This window comes from Peromyscus californicus, unplaced genomic scaffold, assembly GCF_007827085.1.
Source record: "Peromyscus californicus insignis strain IS unplaced genomic scaffold, ASM782708v3 Scaffold_6__1_contigs__length_162567912, whole genome shotgun sequence".
In the NCBI taxonomy this organism is placed as follows: Eukaryota; Metazoa; Chordata; class Mammalia; order Rodentia; family Cricetidae; genus Peromyscus; species Peromyscus californicus.
The window spans coordinates 58,754,871-58,776,422 of record NW_026294584.1 but is presented as its reverse complement, the minus strand read 5'-3'; the positions used below and the strand labels follow the sequence as shown (position 1 = coordinate 58,776,422).

Below are 21,552 nucleotides of genomic sequence, written 5' to 3'. Positions count from 1 at the left end.
GAAGACAGTGTAAGAATTAGGCCTTCTACTAACACATGAAACAGTAACAGGAAAGAAGCAGGGGATGTTTGGGTCCTGGGCTAGCAGAGGAATCTAGGAGTCAGAGAAATAGCAACAACAACAAAAACAACAACTTTTTCTCCTGTGGATAAGTGGGCTAATCCAGAAACAGGGAAGAGAAGACAAGGTTCCATTACAAAGAAAAAAATATGAAAATGAATAGACTGAAAGACAACTTTTCTGACTAATCTTGCTGAGAGCTAACTTTATACACTACAATGGTTTCTGCATAGATTAGAGCTATTGGTAGGGGCTTGCCAGCTGCTGAGCAACCCCAAAGTGACTCATCCCACCACTGGTTTGCACAGCTCATAAATAGATTCAAGTATTTTTATATAAGTGGTATAGTTATAAAGACATATAAATCCCACTGTATTCATTAATTTAAGCATCATTTTACATTCTGAGGACATCCAGGTAGTCTCTTGGGGAAACTAATGAATCAGAAGACAGGAAATTATTATTAATATTTGCAAACACAGAGAACATGTTTGTGTTTTGTTATTTTGTTTTCCACCTCATTTCAGTTTCTTTGTAATTTTCAAAGCAATCTCTTAGAGAAAAAAAAAGCATTATGCAAATTTAGCATCCATGGTGCTTTCTACCACATCACTTCATTAGGCAACAGCGTTGTAGGATCGAGGAGTGCTTTAAAGTAAAATGCAGTCTGTTCTCTTTCTCAGGAGTAAGGTTGCTGTCAGTCTTAAACAAATTTAATATGCTTGGCTCTAAATTAATTATAGTGTTTATAGTTGTTGCCATTTGTCTATCTCAGCTTACTTTGTATTATCTTAGGATGGTTTTCCAACAGAGTTCCACACAATGAACACATAGCTTTCCTCTAGTATTTTTAAGAGCTTGTGAATAGATAATAAGGTTTATTTTCCCCAGTGAAGTTCTGCATCTTGGCAGTATTTATTACCAGAAAAACTTCCAGGGAGTAAATGGTTTACCTATGTCATAAGACATTTTTGCTGAGAAGTGTTTTTCCATCATCACAGCCAGTTTCAAATTGGAATCTTTAATATGAAGCAAATGATCAAAATATCCATGAAAGCTACCAAAAATAAAAGTATTATATGTGCATATTCCAGTTGATCCCCATTGGGGACCACGGAATGAGAGCATCTCAATCACTGTCACATTTTTGTCCTCATAGAAATGAGTAAAGATTCAGGATTCAGTTACATGCAGGCCACATCTTCTGAGTCCACTCAGATTTTCCTTTGGCTTAACTCATTATTTGAAAAGGAAATTCACTTGTTTTTTACCATAGAAGTACAGAGTGAGGATAACATTAAGAAATATCTCTGTTGAACCTGCCCTCCATCAGTGCTGAGGTCAAGAGACTCTTTTTGACAGTCATACTTAAGTATTAACACTTGGTGTAGTAACTGGGACAAAACCCACCAGTATAGACTAAATGGCTCAGGCTGCTATGTCTTCACGAGAGCCTGCAGGAACACATGAACCAAACCAAAAAATAGGGCAGGGAGTAGAAGAAGACAAGGTAGAAGTGGGAGGAGAATGAACAAGTTCAACTCTGAGTTTAGACTAATACAAGCCAGAGGAAAGGGCACCACTATTCAAAGACAACCCACTGCCCTTAACTTTCAACTCTTCTAATTTACTCTCTGTTCTGATTCCAACTTCAAGAAGCTAACATCTGATTCTAATTTGGCTCCCCACATGGTAGCCCCTCAGGGAAAGATTTGGCAAGCTACACAACCTGAGTGTCCAGTCCCCTTAGCATTATATTTTTCTCATTACAAATTAATACTTTGGCATCTGAATTTATAATTTGGCTTTGCATGCATCTTGCCCACACAGAAAACGCCAGCCAAGCCATTCCATCCCTTCAGCAGTCAGTTTTTTATTTTAAGTCAATCTAATGACATTTTGATTGTAGATCTCAATCTCACAGACGCTGATTATAATCAGATCAAACTGGGGTGAGCTGATAAATCAAGTTCTGCCAGAAGAGTCTGGCTTTGAATTCTAGGAAACTCATTAAGGTAATGTCGGCTATCTTGAGAGACAGCATTGGAGACTTCTCCATGTGATATAATTTCATCTACTAGCATCTGATGCCACAAACCAAGTTTCTTTTCCTTTCTGACATGTCTAAATGCTATACACAGGCCAGCATTTCATCTGCACTCTCCTCAGAAGTCGCTGCCGATCCAATCCCTGCTAAATCCTTTCTAATATAAGTGAAGCAGTGTGTCTTTCCTTTTTTCTACTTTCTCATTAGAAATGAAGCTTCCAAGGCAGTTCAACATTATTCTTATTTTCATAAGGACTTATTTTTTATAGACCTTTCTCCTATAATATAACCTCAATTATATTTCCCCTTGGATTATTCATGATTTTATAGGATTTTTTTTCTGAATCATGTCTGCACATATTTTATTTATTTCAGTGGAAAGGTATAGTCCCTGTCAGGAAGTGATATTCAAAACAGATCAGCAACAATGCTAAGCTTGCATTTTAAAAAGTCTTAAATATTTGATTATTATCTCCACTTTGTTCTCTCAGATTATTTTATTCACATTTATTTAACATTATCAAAAAACCATTATCTTCTGTTTTGATAAAACCCAACTCCTTTGCCGGATATGTATCTGTTCATGGTAAAATACTCTTACTCTGGATCTAGTTTTATAAAACTATACCATAATTTTATTTTACTTTTGCCTTTCCTGTGGTACTTTTAGCCTCAGATTAACTTGTAGTTCACAATTTAACAGTGTACAATAACTTTTTGTTATCACTAGCCTGATTTTTTCCTTCTAAATGTTGTTCTCAAGTTCAATAACAAACATCGATTGCATGTAAGTCATTTCATGTGTTAACATTTCAGTCATTTCTACATGCTGTTACTTCCAAGAAGTTTGCTTCATACAGCATGGAAGTCTGTCAATGGATTTGTCACATCAGGGACAGTTTGCGAAAAGAAGTCTTGCATGGATGGTTCTTTAGTGGAAAATTTAAAGCATATATACATATAGTATGCACACACATACACACACACACATATATATATTTGTATTCCTACACAGAAACAAACACGCTGATTATATAAACCAATGTATGATTTAATTCCCTTCCACATACATATATGCCTACTTGTATGCAAATTTACAGATATTCATACACATATAGCTATAGAGTCTACTACAGTTTGGGTATGAAATATCCCCCACAGCCCATATGGTGAAAGCTTTGTCCCCAGTGCATCAATACACAGAGATCAGGGCTTGAAGAACGGTTGGATTATGAGGGCTCTCATCTCATCAGTGGGTGATCCCATTGGTGAATTCATGCTTTAATGGGTTGCGGGGGGGGGGGGGGGGGGGCTTTGTGTGTGTGTGTGTGGGGGGTGAGTTTTCTTTCTTACATCTTCTTGGCTGTCATAAGGTGAGCAGCCTGGCTCCAACATGCTCTTCCCATCTTATGTTTCCTTATCACAAATCCTAATCAGTGGGAACAAGTCACCACCAAGCTTGTTTCCTCAATAATAGAAAACTAATTAAAATAGATGTGGATATAGATACATAGATGATATAGAAAGATAAGTATAGAGCTAGTCACCGAGACAGATGTATATTGTGGGTTTCTTCCTTAATTTGAGCAGTCTCTTTATTCCAGGAGGAAGAATAACAGATTGCCCAAGAACAGAAGGAAGAAAGAAAATGTTACCATTGGTCATCTTGTCATTTCATTACAAGGCTTATATTAATTACATTGATATAGTCTATATATTTTTTAAAAAAGTCTTATGAAACATTTCAGAGCAAACTAGGTACTTTAAGATACTCTACATTTTTGTTTTATTTTATTAGTTTAACTATTATGAATCTGGTTATTTCAAAATTTAAGTCCTTTAGAAATCATTGGGATTTGTATGCACTGACAGTATTTTGAAAGGATGCATTTCTTCTCTGCTTTTACTGAGACCACTTCACAACATTCTCTGTTTTTTTTTCATTGTAACCTTATAAATTCATGCAACCTTATGGCTGTGGCTAATGGGCCAAAGGCTTTGTCCTGCTATCTTTTAAAGTTTCTTCCTTTAGAAGAAGTGAAGGACAGTGAAGACCTACTGTCCATCTGCTCATTCTTGTTGATTTGGGTACCTTCCCATTTGGATGGCTTGAAATACAGACAGAATAAAATGCTTGGCTTCTAGATAGGCTGTAGTGACTGCCTTCTCCAAAGCAAGATTAATTTGGGCCAACTAACATAATGACCCAGTTATGTAAAAAATGTGGCTGGCTAGACAATGGGCTTGTTCTAGGTATATCAATGTCTTTGCTGTCCCAGCCTTCTTGAGGTCGTGTCTCCTTTGCTAGCATGCACAATGCTCCCCTTTCTGGTCCTGAATGTGCTTCTTTACTGTGTGTTCTCTGTGTTATTCCTCTCTGATACATATGAGATTGACCTCAGCAGAGGAATTCCCTTCTCCTGACAGGAATCAGTCCCACCATAGTATAAAAGCAAATGTCCCAGTTCAGGAAATGAGTAGGATTGACTGTCTCTGTCAGTGTCCTGCTACATAATCTCATGTTCTGTGCCCTGCCCATCTCTGATCTAACTCATTCTAACTGGAGCTCTCAGAAAACAAGAGTGAATTAACAAAATGAGAAGGCAATATTGAATGCATTATTTATGATAAGTGTATGTATAGGAATGTCTTCTGGAAAGTTTTTTTTTTTAATAAAAAGAAAATGTCAACATCTAGTGTTTGTATTTTATCTGAAAAGAAATGGATATAACCTTTTGCAACATTTTTCAATTTCATCAACATGCAATTTGCATGTTCTGAAATATCTTGATATTAAAAACATGAAAGTCAAGTGCTCTATAGAAAGAGAAGCATGTTTTCATTTCTTTCACATCGAATGTTTCCCAATATGCTCACAAACAAATTGTCAGCTGAATCATCATTTCTTAAAACACTTGTCAGGGCCAAACAGAGAATATTGGATCAGAAGAGTTCAGAAGGGAGCTCTTAGAGCTCTTCTAAAATGTCCCTTTTGCCCTGCTACTTAGTAAAAATGCCCCAGTCTATAATTTTTAAATATAATAAAACAAGTAATAGTGCTGCACTCTAGAAGAAATGGCTAAAAATGTTCAAGTGAGTACTTTATTGGGTGGCCTCATGTATTTTCTTTCTTCCGGTTTCGTAGTAGACACTACATGAGGCATAAAGACATGTAAACTTGCATTTTAACACAGGCTTGGCCTGAGTATGATATTTGCTTGCTTGCTTGCCTTTCTTTTTCTTTTTTTCTTTTTGAGTAAATTGATGAGCACTGGTGAGGCTACATTTCTTTGGATATATGATGGAAATAGTGATGTGTGATTCTGAGTGTGAGAGCCGGTGTAATAGGCCCATTCACTCTCATTCCCAAGTAAATATTTAATAAATACCAATGTCATTTCTGTCTTGTCATGATTAGCACAATCTCATTTAGGAATAATTATTGTTAAGCATTATTTATCTAATGATATAAGGGACAATACATTTTGCTTACACTTGTGATCATGTGCCAAAAGAAAACAAAAATTGAGCAAGCTTCTTAAGGGAATTTACTACCTGAGGTGAGGGTCATGGTAGCCATAACAAACATAGTAACATTATTGATTGTCCCCTAAAATCTCTTTACTTAGCAACCAGACTTGGTAACTTGTAAGCATATATAATGTTTAATAGAATCCAGAGAAGTTTTGTCATTTCTAGGTGGAAAAAAATGATAGCTTTGGAAACCTAGTCTCTGAAAGAAAATATATGTATTATTTTGTTCATAGGCATGACTATTAAAGTTTGCTCTTCTAGCTTTGTTTCTCTGGTCTTCTTTGTCACCTTTATTCTGCTTGGCAAAAGATTCAGATTCAAGCATAAAAGTTAGTGAAGGGGGCGGGGGTGAGAGAAAACCTTAGCCAGTAAAGTGCTTGGCATGCAAGCATGATGCTTTGAGTTCAATTCTAGAGCCCATGTGGGGTATATACATGTGGTCACAGCACTGGAGGGGTGCCGATGATTGGATCCATGGAACTCACTGACCAGTCAGCCTAGCCTAATTTTGAGCTCCAGGTTCAGTGAGAAAGTGCCTCAATAAAAAATGGTGGATGGTGACCAAGAATGACATCTGAGGTTTTATTTTCAACCATGTATATAGGTGCAAACACACACACATACACACACACACACACACACACACACACACACACACACACACACACACACACACATACACACAGTTGTTGGCGGGGTGATAGAAGGCTTGAGAGAGAGCCTGCTCATCTCTCTCAATGGAGAGACTTCCTGTGAAGTAGCCTGTTGAGAGAATTGAGAATTACCAAGTGAAGTCTATGTCCCTGTAACAAATGCCATCTTGCTGAAATGTGGAATAAAACCATCTGCAGCCTTTTTTGAAACAGCACAAGGAAATGTAAGGCCTTTTTGCTTTAACAAATCCTCTAAATCCATCTGGATGTTAAGAAATCAGTTATTGTCACCCAATGGCTGGAGATTTTATTTAGAGATTTGACGTAAGACCCTTTTGTCAGCAAAGCAGAGCTGTTGGGCTTGAATCACCCTTCGGTCCTTAACAGGAAGGCCCCACCTGTCTACAATGGTGCAGCTGCACATTCTTCAGTTGAGAGTATAAATTGTCACTACCCTAGAATGGGATCTTGGAGCAGCTCACCTTAGAAGTAATCTTCACTGTTTGTGATGGTTGCCTTAAGTGTTACCTTATGTACAATATCCAGTTGTGGACTCAAACACAAATCCAGGTTGTATATTAATGAAAGTGCAAAGTGAACTTTTCATAAGAGATCGTTCTAGCTCATCTACATGGGTTTCCTCCAGTGGTTGGAAACCCCAGAGTGTAGGTTGGAAACATCCTTCAGAAGAAGCCTCACCTATAGGTGGCTGCTGCATCTCTACCTAAGTGCCCCACCTTGTTTCTCTTGATGATAAGACTCATTTTGAATGTGCCTAGTTAGGCCCCACAATCCCATAAACAAATACCTGGCAGTAACTACCCAGTGCCATCCTTCTCTGGTCCTGTACCTGGATGAACATGAACTAATAGCTCTCCTTAACAGTGCTCTACTACAGACCCTCTGCTTCCTCCCTTTCCTGTCATCCCAAACATTCTTAACCTGCCTTCCTAAAGAAACCTCTGCAGCAAACAAGGGGAGAACCTAGTTCACAAAACACATGCCCACATTTCTAGAAATTGTAACGGATCCTAAGTTGGTTCTCTGTTTTATCAATGATAAGTTCTAAAAGTCATAAACACAATGATTTTAATGTCATAGGTTTAAAACACAAGCTCATAGTTTAAGCTATGTTATTTGAAAGCACTCTGTTTGACCACGCCATGTTTCCAAAGCACTTAACAAAGGGTTACATTACAAGAGCAAATTAGCAATTCTCTAGTAATATTCTATGGACTCCACAGAGGGATTTTTTTTCTTTGAGACTGGGTCTCTGTATGTAGCTTAGGCTATACTCAAACTTATGATCTCCCTGCCTATCTTCCCAAGTATGAGGATTATAGGTGTGTGGTACCACAAACACCTTGGAAAGTATTTTCACAGTAAAAATGATTATTTTTTTTCAGTATCTTGTGTAGGAGACATGTTTTAAGCACAACTCGTAATATCTGATAAATCAGGAATGTTTTAATTTTATGGAGTCATAAGAATGGACAATTTTTAGCTGGGTGGTGGTAACATACAATTTTAATCCCAGTGCTCAGGATGCAGAGGCAGGCAGATCTCTGAGTTTGATGTCAACCTGGCCTACAGAATGAGTTTCAGGACAACCAGGGCTACACTGAGAAACCCTGTCTCAAACAAACAAACAAGCAACAAAAAGAATGGATAATTTTAAAAATAATTCATTAGTAAGAATCATTAATGTCATTAGTAAGAATCATTAATGATTTGATATGAGCTAGCAAAGATAATGAAACTAATTTAATCCAATTTTATTTTTGATGGACAGTATGTGTGAATATAAACAAAAACAGGGAGGAATATTCATGAAAGAATATTAAAATTCAAAGTTCTTCCCTTTTACATATTTGCCTAAAGTACTATTATCATTAAAAATTTCAAGTATATATTATTTCATTTATCCAATCTTTCAGAAGAACTTTTATAAATCTCATTTTGTTTTTTTCAGAGAGGAAGAGTCAAAAAGTATAGGATTTTAAAAAAATAAGACAAATCTATTGTTTTCTAATCTTTTTTGAAATTGGATAAAAAAACATTTGTTTCTTCATTTATATGATCTTTTATTACAAAGTAAAAAAGCAAATCAACAACCTTGGCTTTATGATTTCTTAATATGCTGAAGTTTAACTAGTTTAAGTGCAATTATATCAACTCACATTTCTCACAATTTAGAAGAAACCTATATATTGAGAAACATTCAAGGAAAATTTAGTGATGGTATAGTTTCTGTGCTGTTATGATTTTCTCACCTAATCTTTGTTTAGAAGAGATTACTAATAGTGTACTGTCCTGCCAGGAAACAAAGGAAACATGGTTAAATAGCTACAAAGAAAAACAAATCTAAAATCTGGAATTCTCATACATACTTTAAATGTACACTTATTTAAGAGAAAGTCTTGCCTTGAAGGAATATCTACTTGAATTCAACTTTTGAGCATCAACATCTAGGTTCTGTCTAACCTGGAGGACATTAAGAAGATAATTTGTCAACTCTATGTATTGATAGGATGAATAACCTCACAAAATGTCCATGTTTCCATCTTTTTGAAGGAAACTAACTGTACTTACAAGCACTCAGTAAGTCAAGCGGTAGAAGTGAGCGGGCCTTATTGCTTTATGGAAAATGCTTAGTCCTTGATGTCTCACCTCAGAGCTCAGCAACTTTGCAATTTCAGGGGTCCCAGGTAATTAAAAACAAACAAACAAACAAACAAACAAACAAACAAACAAAAAACCCTCCACTGTTCCTTCTCTGCCTTCTAGGTATAAGTTCTTCCTGTAAAGTCTCTTTTTACAATTGCATATGTACAACCCCTTCATTCTTAAAATTATCAGCAATTCTTAAGTCCCCCTTTGGTTCTGCCTGTGACTCCTCCAGCCTGTCACTGCTCCACCTATAAACATCCTGAAAATCATCACGTACTGTTTCTTTTCTCCATTCATTCTGCAGTGGCCTCCAACAATGGTTACCCAGACAGGTTTCCTCTTTGGGGTATCTTACCATTGGCCTTGTCTCAGTTTTCATTTTTGTTAATTTTTTTTGCTTTGTGTATTTTTTTATAAACAGTAATCTCCCTGAAAAAACTCCTGGTCTGATTCTGTTGGTTTTTACTGTTCTGATCATCACTTTTCAGTCCCTTCAGACAGCTGCATCCTTTCCTTCCATTATCACCTTCCCTTTGAATTGGCCCTGCCTTTCCTTTCCTTTTATCTTCTGTTTTCACTCCTCACACAAGCATCCACCATTGTTTACAGATGTCTACCTTGGTTGTGCTCATCCACACAGAGGAAGACCACACTTCTCCTTCCACTTTAGTTAGGATTGGCAAAGCATGTGACTTGTTTTGGTTCACAAAATGTGGGCACACTTGATGTGCTTCTTTCTCTGGGAAGAGCTAGAGCTGAAGTCTCTACCTTCTAGGTTCTTGGAACAGCCATTATGAAGCTGGCCTAGAGCCAAACAGACCAGAAAAGTCAAAACTTTAATGCCATCATTGAGATGGGTGTGGGAGCCCGTTCTCGGGGTCCTCGTGGCTTTACCCAGCAGGTCCGCATAGAGGATGATTAGGACCACGGGCCTGAGTGCAGGTGTCTGAGATGGTCTGCACTTGGCTGTGCTGGGGTCTTTTGCTCCACCCCTTGGCGTCTCTATAAAAGCCCTGGGGCAGAGACAGTCGAGGTCTGTTGGAATAGGTTCCAGGCCCTCTCGAGGCTATCCTTTATTTTCTATCTGTTTATCTCCGCAAGATTCTATAAATCCTTCTATCTAATATTTCCTGCTGCTCGCACTCAAGAAAACTCTGGGGAACTGTGGGGGTGGTGGGTAAACGCCCCACAGATGGGTCAGTTTGGACTGTGTCCCCTGCTCTTCTAATATAAACACAAGAATAGAGAGCATGAGGACCCCTTCATTTCATTTTGGTTATTGGCTATGTTTATATGGCAATGAAGGGGAAAACTACATTAGTCTTTTTGGTGTCAGTTAAAAGGATTTGCACCCTATGGGCCATCACCATCAAGATGAATGCCTGTCCTCAGTGTTAGCTCCTGAAACTCTCCACTCCAGATTTCCCTTCAAAAGCAGCCCTGCCAAAAAGCCTTAGAGCTGCTGCTCAGCTTCCCAAGTCAAAAGATTGAGCCACCATGGAATTTTCCTCATTTACTCTATGTAAGTCATTTGATTTTTTTCACCTTAACCTTGAACAAGTTTTTCTTCCTCTGTCAGTCCTGGTGGGCCTCTCAGACACCCACAGACACTGTGCTGGGAGGTCTCTTCACACCAGCTCTGCCTTTATTCCCTTCTCCATGTGACAACCTGAATGTCCAGCTTGCAGCCGTCCCTTTCCCTCCAAGGAATAATGTTCAGTGTGAAATCCACAGAGGTGCAGGGTTGATCTCCAGGCTCCTGTCCTGCCTCTGTGGCCTCCAGTTCTCTGCCAGCCTCTTACTCCCTTCTGTTAAGTTCTGCACTAACTGGTTTTCATTTTAGCCTCAGGGAGCACACGACATCTCTAACCTGCAGCCTCATCCATTTTTTTTTTCTTAGTCAACTTGTGTGAATTCTTCCATTTCAGCTTACATGCTACATTTCCTGAGATACAGGAAATGCATACGCATCAGCCATCATTAATTTCCCTTCACATCTTTCTAGCTAAGACTCTCATAACTGCCTGTCGATGCTGTTTACACAGCCTCACATAGCTCTTTTCCCTGCTGCCACTCTGCGTTTGTGGTTGACAGTGTCTGTCCTGTCAATTCTAGCCACGGCAATGTGCAACATTAATAGCGTTATTAGACTTAACTTTCTAAATGTGTTTTTCCCTCTTTTTTTGCTTCTTTTCTTTCTTAAACATTTACTTATTTACTTGTGTGTGTGAATATGTATATATGCATGTATCTGTGTGTGTGTGTGTGTGTGTGTGTGTAAGTGTAATCTCTACTGTAATGCATATAGAGATTAGAGAACAATTTGCTTCTTCTTTTCTTCTATCATGTGGATCCTCAACTCGTCAGGCTTGGCAGCCAGTACTTCTCCCCACTGAGCCATCTTACTGGACTTATAATTTTATTTAGACAGATCTTTAGTAAAGGCAGCTTTTAAATTTCCGGTGTAGCCTACAATGGCCTTAACCTTGAACTCCTGCTTTACAAGTGCTGGTAGTACAGACTGCACCATGATACCGTTTAATGCAGTGCTGGAGATTGAGCCCAAGCCTTTCATGTTAGGCAAGCACTCTGCCGACTGAGCTACCCTGCTGGCCCCGACTGTATTCTTCAGCATTGTCTTTGTCTCGTTGGACTAAGCCCTCCGGTTTTAATACTAACATTAGGGCCCATAACTAATCAGATAAATGATTAACCTTTGATTCATATACTTATTAGTAACAATGAATTTCATTTACTTAAAACAATTTTTAGCTGGAATTGGTTAATGCTTTTTAACATGTCTAAACCGTTTCAAAAGTTAAACACCAAGATTTTTTTAAGACTGGAAAATAGAAAGTAGGAAAAATGGTTTTCTTGAAAAGTACACCAAAGTTTAGATTTTTATTTTTTATTTTGGTAAAAATAGGTTATAAGTCACAATGCTAAAGTTGTGTTTTCTTCTCCTTTGGTTGCCACTAAATCATGGTTTAGTATCATCAAAGTATATTGAATTTTACACAGCTTACTTTACAGGCAAAAAGTGTGAACATAACTCCTTTTCAATAGATACAAAATCTAATAGTAAACTACCCGAAAGGATGGATAATTTATATGGCTTCTTCCAACATAAAAAGCAATAAAAGTCTAACTGATGAGAACTAGGCTATATTGAGAAATTAAAAGAAATGAAAGCCTGGAAACCAACAAACAGCACTAAATATCATCAGAAAGACATGAAACACAGCCACCCACACTTCTGCAATTAAATAAATCTTCATATATGCAGGAAATGAATACTCCAGGAGAAAATTCTGAATTAGAAACTATAATAGGATTTGTAAAATAGATATATGAGTGCAGTACATTCGAAGACACCCAAATAGGTGATTTTAAACAGGATAGCAGGTCCTGTCTAAATAAGTGAAGCACCTTAGCCATATGCAGGCACTGGGATTATAGACTAGCACTGTATTCCAGCAGGATATAAATTTATCTTTCTCCCACTGTCTGACTTTTCAGATTCAAGTTCTTTGTGTGTGTGAAGAGGCAGGGTGTGTGTAAGGGTATGTGTGTATGTATAGGTGTATGGGTGTGTGTGTGTGTATGGGTGTATGGGTGTATGGGCGTGTGTGTATGTATGAGTGTAAGGGCGCATGTGAGGGTATGTGTATATGTATGTGTGTGTGTGTGTGTGTGTGTGTGTGTGTGTGTGTGCGCATGTGTTTGTGTGTGTGTGTGTGTGTGTGTGTGTGTGTGTGTGCAGAGGTAAGAGGGAAACTCATGTGTCATCCCTCAGGCTCTGCCAGCTATTTATTTATGTATGTTTCTTTATCTTTGTTTATTTGTTTTCTTGTCTGTTTATTCATTTGCTTGAGATGATGGTTTCACTGGCCTGGAGCTTGCCAAGCAGGCTAGGTAGGCTCCTGGGAAGGCCTCGGGATCTGCGTGTCTCTTCCTCCTCTGTCTCAGCTGTAGGATTACAAGCACCTGCCATCATATTCAGCGTTTTTACCCGAAGGACATTTATTTTAAAATCAGAAGGGGGCATTTATAAGTAAACAAGGTATCTTGCAAGACAAACAGAGGATCGTGGCATGAACATTCTCCTTCAGATTTCTCGACTCCTGAGTTAAGCACACACTGCCTGTGGCATTGGCAAGGAAAGAAACAATGGAGTGGGGAGAGGAACACTGTGAACTCATCAGATGCTCAGTCAGGTTACTTCTGCTTGGCTGTGAGTTTACAAGTATACTTCAGGCAAGAGAAAAGAAAAGGTTAACTATGTTAAAATTTGTATTTCTGTGTCGTTCAGCTAGTTTTTGTACTTGAAATGGCTCCTGAGGTCCATATGAGGTGTTCACAATGTTCAGTTGGCAATCCCACTTTACCATGTCTTTTCATCCCAAAGAAACCCAGGTTCAGCTTAGTCTTGTATAATGTCTGGAGATAATTGCCAGCACTCCACTGTCAAGCTGACCAACTTCCTGTGCTCACTTATATCATTTTAGACTCTCAAAAGTATTTCCCCATAGATAGGTGCAGTAATCCTCACAAAAGGATTTTGCTTTTTTCCCAGTGTAGATGTGATGGTAATGAAGACATCTGTGTAAGAATCATAAACTACTCCATATATATAAAACAAACTACTAGAAATGTCATTTGAGCATTTGTTTTGAACAACAAACTCGGGGGAAAAAATTAAACAGTGGACACAATATAGGAAACATTCAAAGGCAGAGCAAAAATTTCTATGCTACTAAAAGTGCCCTTGGTTTTAGACTCTCTACAAAACCTCCATCTTTTGCTTTAACCTAATGTCTACTGGCTAGCTTTCACAACAGTTTCATTAATAAGCTGAGAAGTCACCATTTTGAAAGCAGTGAAAGCAAGCTGAGAAAGCAACTATTTAAAATATGGTTCTGGCTTGAACTCAGGTCCTCATGCTTAACATGCAAACACTGAGTGTCTCTACAGCATCTCAGATTCTTACAGGACTTGTGTCAGAAGCAGATTCAATTTTTCCAATGAGTTTTGCCTTTTTCATATTATTACATTCATAATTCTGAAGCTAAAAAATTAAAATATGCTGACAACCTTTGGATAACCACAATTGGTTTTCTCAAATTGGGTAATACTTGGTTATTTCCATTGATATGACCTCATTCCAATTTATACATGGAACTACACAAATTTTATTACTTTTGTTTCTATATGTTTATATGATTGGTTAAGAGAAAATAAATTCATAATCACATTGAAAACTGAACATGACTATAAAGGATAGCCAAAAAAACTATTTTAAAAGTGATTCCATTTTCAAATTTTGTAATAACAATGGATAATACTGTAATCCACATATTACCATCCTCTTAGAGGTCATGAGAAACCAATAATGATTAAGTCTACATTTGCTAGCTAACGGTATGGCACAAACAAATAGTAATCAATAGAAATGCACATGCTCCACGTGCCTATCAATTCTTAGTCCTAAGTGTCTTAGAAGCTACAGAGCCTCAAATGACGTCTGGAGAGTAAGGCTCTTAAAATAAAGAATAACATTTAAGTGCATAGCTATTACAGCTTCATTTGATATTCATTTTAATTGCAACGACTATAATGAATATACTTTGCATTCAAACAGATGCCAAAGAGTGCGTCTGAAGAAGTTCCAGTATAATTCAGTCTTAGTTACAGAATGACTAAGTGGATATTTAAAATCAGACGTTACCATGAAAGAGGAAAGAAACAATTATAGCAAGTGTTAGTTCCTTAAAACAACTAATTAAAGATTTTTATTAAATTCTCTTCTTTCTTAGTTTGACTGCTGCAGACTCTGGTCCACAGGGAGCTTTGACATGCTAGCCACTGCTGCATGTCTGTCACTGTGCTTCATAGTAGCTCACCCAGGATGGAGCAAAGAGGAGTGGGGGAAAGGACACTGGAGAATAGGCAGAAATCCACTTTGCAATGTCTAGAGATTATTCCATCAACTGGATTAAAAACAACACTGTATTAAGTGCGATTTAGCTGAAAAAAAAAGCAGTCAATTACGTATGCCATTTTAATTTTAGTTGTCCAGAGAATCCTTATTTCTTTTAGTCCTCTCCAACATAAAGGACTAACTACTTAGATTTAAACAGGAGAAGCACACATGCCATAAACGGTGTTTCCCAATAATGGCTCACAAAACAACCTGTGAATGTTTGCTGAAAGCAGTCATAACCAAATCCCAACCAAATCCCATCAAAACCTGTGTGAAGGGCCCTGGAATCAGTATTGTGATAAGCAACCCAAAAATGTACATGCTTGTTCCTGTTTAAGGAGAAATGTTAATGGGTTCATAAAGGAATATTTGAAGCTATGCACTTTCATTCAAATTAGCAAGTATGTATGAAGAACAGATCCTGTGTGAATGAAAAAATGATAGGGTATTTCGGCAGAAGAAGAGGCAGAAACAATGTAAGAGTCAGAGGGGATGGAGGATACCAGGAGACTAAGGCCTTGGAAGTCAAGTGAACAAAGCTTATTGTACTCATGGAGAGTAAAACAGCAAGCACAGGGCCTGCAGGGATCTGCACTGGGTCCTGGTCATGTATATTATAGCTTTCAATTTAGTATTTTCATGGGATTCCTGAGTGTGTGATTGACTGGGTGTCGGATCCTTGTACCTGCTCTTGGGCTCTTTTTCTTCTGTTGGGCTGTCTTGTCCAGCTTTGATGGGACTGTTTTTGTGTTATCTTATTATATTTTATTTTGTTATATTTGTTCTCTCTAATGAGAGACAGAAAGGGAGTGGATCCTGATGGGTGGAGAGGTGGTGAGCAACTGGGAGGAGTAAAGGGAGATGAAACTCTTATCAAGAGGGAGAAAAAAATATGTTTTTAATAAAAGAGGAAGAAAGGAAAGAATAATAGGGTGCTTCTAAAATGCCCAGTGCACATGATGATAATTTTCAAAAAACATTTTAGGTATAATGACAACCTATAATTGTTTTAAAACAGAATGTTGGATTCTCTGAAAATATAAGTAAAATATTGCATTTATTGTGAAAGTTAGAAATTCACTCTTGGTTTCCATCAAGTAGTTATTTCCTGAAAAGGTCATCTGGAGGTCAAAGGGAAAAGTATCTACTTTATTTTAGAAAATGTAACTTACTATAAAACAAATTTATTGTTATAGTTTTGCCCATGGCTCTGATGAAATATCTTCACAAAAAGCAACAAAAGGGAGAAAGGGCTTATTTGGCTCACAGTCAAGGTTACAGTCCATCATTTCAGGGAAGTGAAGGCAGGAGCTTGGAGCAGCTAGTCATATCCATCCACCATCAAGAGTTAGGGGCAATGAACTAACCCGTGTTCAGAGTGGTTAGCTCTCTCTGCTCTCATACAGTTCAAGATCTCCTGCCTAGGGAATGCTGCCACCCACAGTGGGGAGCTCTTCCCTCTTCCCTCAAGTGAAAAACCAATCACTATCAACTCCCACAGACCAACCCTGTCCATATAACCTCTCATTTATATTCCCTCTGAAGTGATTCTAGATTTTCAAGTTGACAGTTAAAACTGTCACATTTCTCTTATTTTCCTAAGCTTTGTATATCATACACTATATAAAAGAGAGCAAGAGGGATGGGAGATTCCTTGTGTGGCTGATAGAAAAATATTATTAGTGAAGGAAAGAGGGAAGGCTACCTATTAAACCAAGAGAAATAAAGGTTAGTTGCCTTAAAAACCCTTAAATCAGTTCTCCTGGCACCTAAACTGTAAGTTATTAGTATACTTATTTGACAGCTCTCCTGCATTTTTAAAAAATACTATTATATTTTAACTACTAGAGAAATTTGATAATGAAAATTTGACTATACCAATGAAAGTGCCAAGATTTCTTTCTGATGAGCAATTTGTCCCACTCTTCTCCCATTCCAGGACTGGAGACTAATTAACTGAAATCTGTGAACAGAGCCTCTGTGAAGAGCACTCACTCATGAAACAGAGAAAAACAAGCTGATGAGATTCATTAATGACTCTTTCTGCCCTTGGTTTTTCTACAGTCATTGGCTAATACTTGCTAGCAATGCAAGCAGGGTCCAGTAAAAATTTCTGAGAGCAGTCAAGGGTAACAGAAACACCTGTTGGACTGTGTAGAACTCTCAATTTCTCAGAGTTGGTCTCCAGCCCATTCAGATGTGACATCATCTGAGAAATCATATATCTGCTAGAACCACTAAGCAAAATGCCAGAGGCATGCAGGAAGCTGAGCAGTGAGAATGTGTTCCCTTGTTGTTCAGGAGGAAAAAAGCCTAAGTTCAAGGAGCTGGTAAATTTAGTTTGGCATGCCATGGGCCTCCTTCCCATGTCCATACATGGCAGAGAGAGAGGGGCAGAGATAAAGAAGAAAGAGAGAAGGGAGAGAGAGACAGATAGGGAGAGAAAGTGTGAGGGAGAGGGAGGTTGAGAGAGAGAGAGAGATATAACTTTAATCTTCTGTAAAGCTACCAATCCAGTTGGGATTAGGACATCTCCATTCTGACTACACTTAATAATATTATCAACTATGAGCCATATCTCCAAATACAGCCATTTGGGGAACGAGGGCTTCCACATATGTATCATTGAGAAACACAGTTCATTTCATGGCACTCAAAATAAATGTGTACTTTCAACCTCATTTTAGATCCATTGTATCAAAAACACAGGGAGTGGAGCCTGACAGCTCTGCTTTCCTAAGTTCTGTGTGTTGTTCTCAAGCACATGCGGGCTCAGAAACACATAGACTCACAAGGACAGGTGGGGACTCAGTCCACAGCACAGCATTTACTTGCATCCAGACCCATGTCCATACTCACTTCCCAAGCCAGGGCTTCTGAACAGCACCAGAAGAGTCATTCACACCACATCTACTGCCATTCATTCCCAAGTATCAACCTGGGAACTTCTTTTTGCTTTTTCAGTGACACACTGCTTCAACATGCCAACCATAATCATCTTTCTGCCAAACAATACAATATCTAATTTTCTAAACCTATCATTTTTATATTTTCAGATTTTACTCTTCTAGAGTCCATGGTGTACACTATAAACACACTAATAGCACAAGGCTTTGCACAGGAGAAACACACAATCACGAAATCATCTATATTTTGTCTCTAACTCTTCTCCACAAGCAGTTACCAAAGAATGCTGATCTAATCCAGTATTGATTTAGGGTAGCACATAGCCCACTACTCTTTGACACAATGCAATGACATAGTAATGCTTATTAATTAAAAATATACCATTCATGCCGGGCGGTGGTGGCGCACGCCTTTAATCCCAGCACTCGGGAGGCAGAGCCAGGCGGATCTCTGTGAGTTCAAGGCCAGCCTGGACTACCAAGTGAGTTCCAGGAAAGGCGCAAAGCTACACAGAGAAACCCTGTCTCGAAAAACCAAAAAAAAAAAAAAAAAAAAAAAAAAAAAAAAAAAAAAAAAAAAAAAAATATACCATTCATGTCTTTACATGCCATAGACCTCATAGATGCCTAATACAGTACCTCACCAAAACAGACATTCTTTTCCCAATTGAACAGAAAAAAACATGGGAAAGTGAGGCCAGATAACAAGGGATCCATAGTAGAACATTGTCACTATAGTCTGTAATAGTTATATTACATTCTTGAAAATTGTTCTTGCCACAAAAAGGTAAGGTACACATAGGCAAATTAGCATGATTTAGCCATTCTGCAATCATATTTCAAAATACATTTCTCCTGATAAATAGATAACAGCTTTACTTACTGCATAAGATAGGCAAATACACAGGAGTTCAACTTCAATGAACATCCCAAAGATACATCTGGAAAACCTCACAGTTGCAAATCTGAAGGCACTGTTCCCTTCACTCAAGGCTCGTGCTCACTTTTGGTGCTGTGTTGGGGACCAAAGAATGCATATCTTTGCCCACATCTTAAATTTAGTGTCATGCCCCACCCCCAACACATGAGGTGTTCTTGCGGAGAATGTATTTTGAGTATAACTTTGGGGGCTTCTTTGTTCTCTAAACCCCCAAACAGTCTTGTGCACACACATACACTATATATTAGAAAAATAGACTGTCATGATAGGAACTTCAGGGAGGGTTTCTTAAGACAGATACCATTAAAGAACAGCAAAGAGCCCTAAAAATCTCTTGCTGCTTTATACCAGATTTCCTGGCAGACAGCCTTCAGAAGGCTTTCATCTTTACGTTAAAGACACCAGAGGAACTCAAAGAGCAACACTTGAAAGCTCACAAGGAGCTCTGACAAACTTTTGCCCAAGGCAACTGCTTGATGAACAAGCATTAACAGCACACCTTGTATATGTGCATAAAACCAAAAAAAATCCATAAACTTAAAATAATGGAATTGCTTTAAAATCCATGCATTCTGAGCTTCACTGTGCAGAAAACATTCCGAAAGATTACAATGGACTTATTTACAGCCATCTGCACGTTAAAGACCAATGACTGGACAAGAAGACGATAAGCCACACCTGTTGGATTGTTCAGGCAATTGCAAACACCAGCTGAGAGAGTAATTAAAAACGATGTTCCATCGCAGCCTACCTGGAGTGTTCAACAACCTGGACATCTTGCAGAAGTAGGAGACGTACTGCTCACAGTATTCGGCGCTGCTGGTGATGGCACTGATCTGGTCCATGGAGGCACTGTAGATGAGCTGTGTCACCGAATACTTTTCTGGGTTGTAGCCTACCACTGTTGTCTGCATCTGTAAGTCGTGAGACACTATGGTCCACACCTTGTCCTCTGTGGGCAGAGAGATAATTAAGACAGTGGCTCATTAGTACTCCCATACTCCTTCAAACATCAGAAGATAACTGAGCTACATTTCAGTTGCTATTTTCATTAAATTGGTATAAACTGGAATGAGAGGGAGCAGTTCTGACAGTATTTTAATGTGTGTGCGTGTGTGTGTGTGTGTGTGTGTGTGTGTGTGTGTGTGTGTGTGTGTGTGTGGTTATACATGTGTGTCTGTGTGTTGTACGCACATGTGTATGTGTGTGCATGCCTGCAAGTGCAGAAGAGGGGCATGTCAAGTGTTTTCCTCCATCATTTCCTACTGTACTTTTTAAAAAAATGCTTTTGTAGTACAGATCTACTTACACAGCCAAGATCTGACAACTTTTTTCTTTAATCACTTAATTGCAGTGAACTCAGAAGTAAAAACATCACTCTGCTGGATTAAGAAAGCCACTCAAACACTTGCCCATGCCTAAACTCTGTACATCTGGATGGACTTCTGTCTATTCAGAATAGCCTTTCTGAAGCAATGGAGCTTTGCTTAGTGTTTTATATTTTCATTTTAAATTACATTTTGATTCACTTATCTAGCACAAAAAAGGGAAAAAAATCTATGCAAAATTGAAGCTAGAAAAACAATTAGCTTTATGTCCTCTTCCACAACTGTGTGTCCTTTTGTCTATATTTTGTCCTTCCTTGACACCAAATAGTACTTTTCCTAGATAATTTTTTCTAAATATTGTACTATGCCCACACTTACAGCTGTTTACATACATACATGGACACATTATAGTTCAGGTTCCACATGAGTGAGAACATGAGTATTTTTTTCTTTTTGAGTTTTATGTGACCTTGATTAATATTATACACTCCAAGTCCACACATTTTCCTGAAAATTTCATTTTTTCATTTATATCTATTCCATTTTACATATGTATTATATTTACATTATCTCACCTTACCTTTTGAGATGGGGTCTCTTACTGAGCCTGAAGCTCACAGTTTTGACAGGGTTGACCAGCTAGCAAACTCCGAGGATCTGCCCGCTTGTATGCCCAGTGTTTGGATTTGCTAAGTCATATAGCCATCCCCATCTTTTATATGGGTGCTGTGAATTTGAACCCAGGCCCTCTTCTTTTCATAAAAATTTCTCTTAGCTGATGAGCTATCTCCCTAGTGCTATCTCTTCTTGTCTTAGATCTATGTTCTGCTTTTAATAACAAAGTAGAAAAATAATATTTTATTAAAATAATGAGAAAGGAGTGTTGTTTCTGGTCGGGATGTTGACATCTGTTTGCAGCCCCAGTGTGAAGCTCACTGTGTCCCTACTATATCCTGACTTTGAAACATACCACTTGCCTTCTGGTAATTCATTTGTCTCTCTTTCTCAAGTGACCTCCACCCCATCAAACCATAGCCCTTCCTGAAAGCTGTTTGCTCTTAACAGAGTATTCATGCCTCTCTTGTGAACAAATGATCTTTCACACTGGTCTTTCTGACAAAAGAGACACCCCCTTTTCTTGCATTGAAATGTTCTATACAGTGTGGAGTGAGGTGAGAGAATAATTATCATTGTGTTTGAGAACCTGGGAGTCTCAAAGAAAAAAAAAGCAGAATCGATTATAATCTTTATAAAATTAAATTAAAACTCCTTCTCTATTTGAATTTTAATTGAAAACATCCGTATGAACCTAAGACAATATCTTTATTTTGAAATGTTGACCTATTCTTGAACTTAGTACAATGAAAAAAAATCTCCAGAACAAGATGCTATGCCTAATACCAAATGCCATCATTAAATACTATTTGCCAT

At 38.1% G+C, this 21,552-nt stretch overlaps 1 protein-coding gene across 1 annotated transcript in view; it reads right to left on the bottom strand.

Annotated features, from left to right (window-relative positions):
• Cntnap2 (contactin associated protein 2) overlaps positions 1-21,552 on the bottom strand; it is a 1,578,963-nt gene that overhangs the window by 244,070 nt on the left and 1,313,341 nt on the right. The window contains exon 13 of the mRNA XM_052721500.1: positions 19,447-19,745. Within this exon, the coding sequence (XP_052577460.1) occupies positions 19,447-19,745 (299 nt within the window). The remainder of the gene's footprint in view (positions 1-19,446; positions 19,746-21,552) is intronic.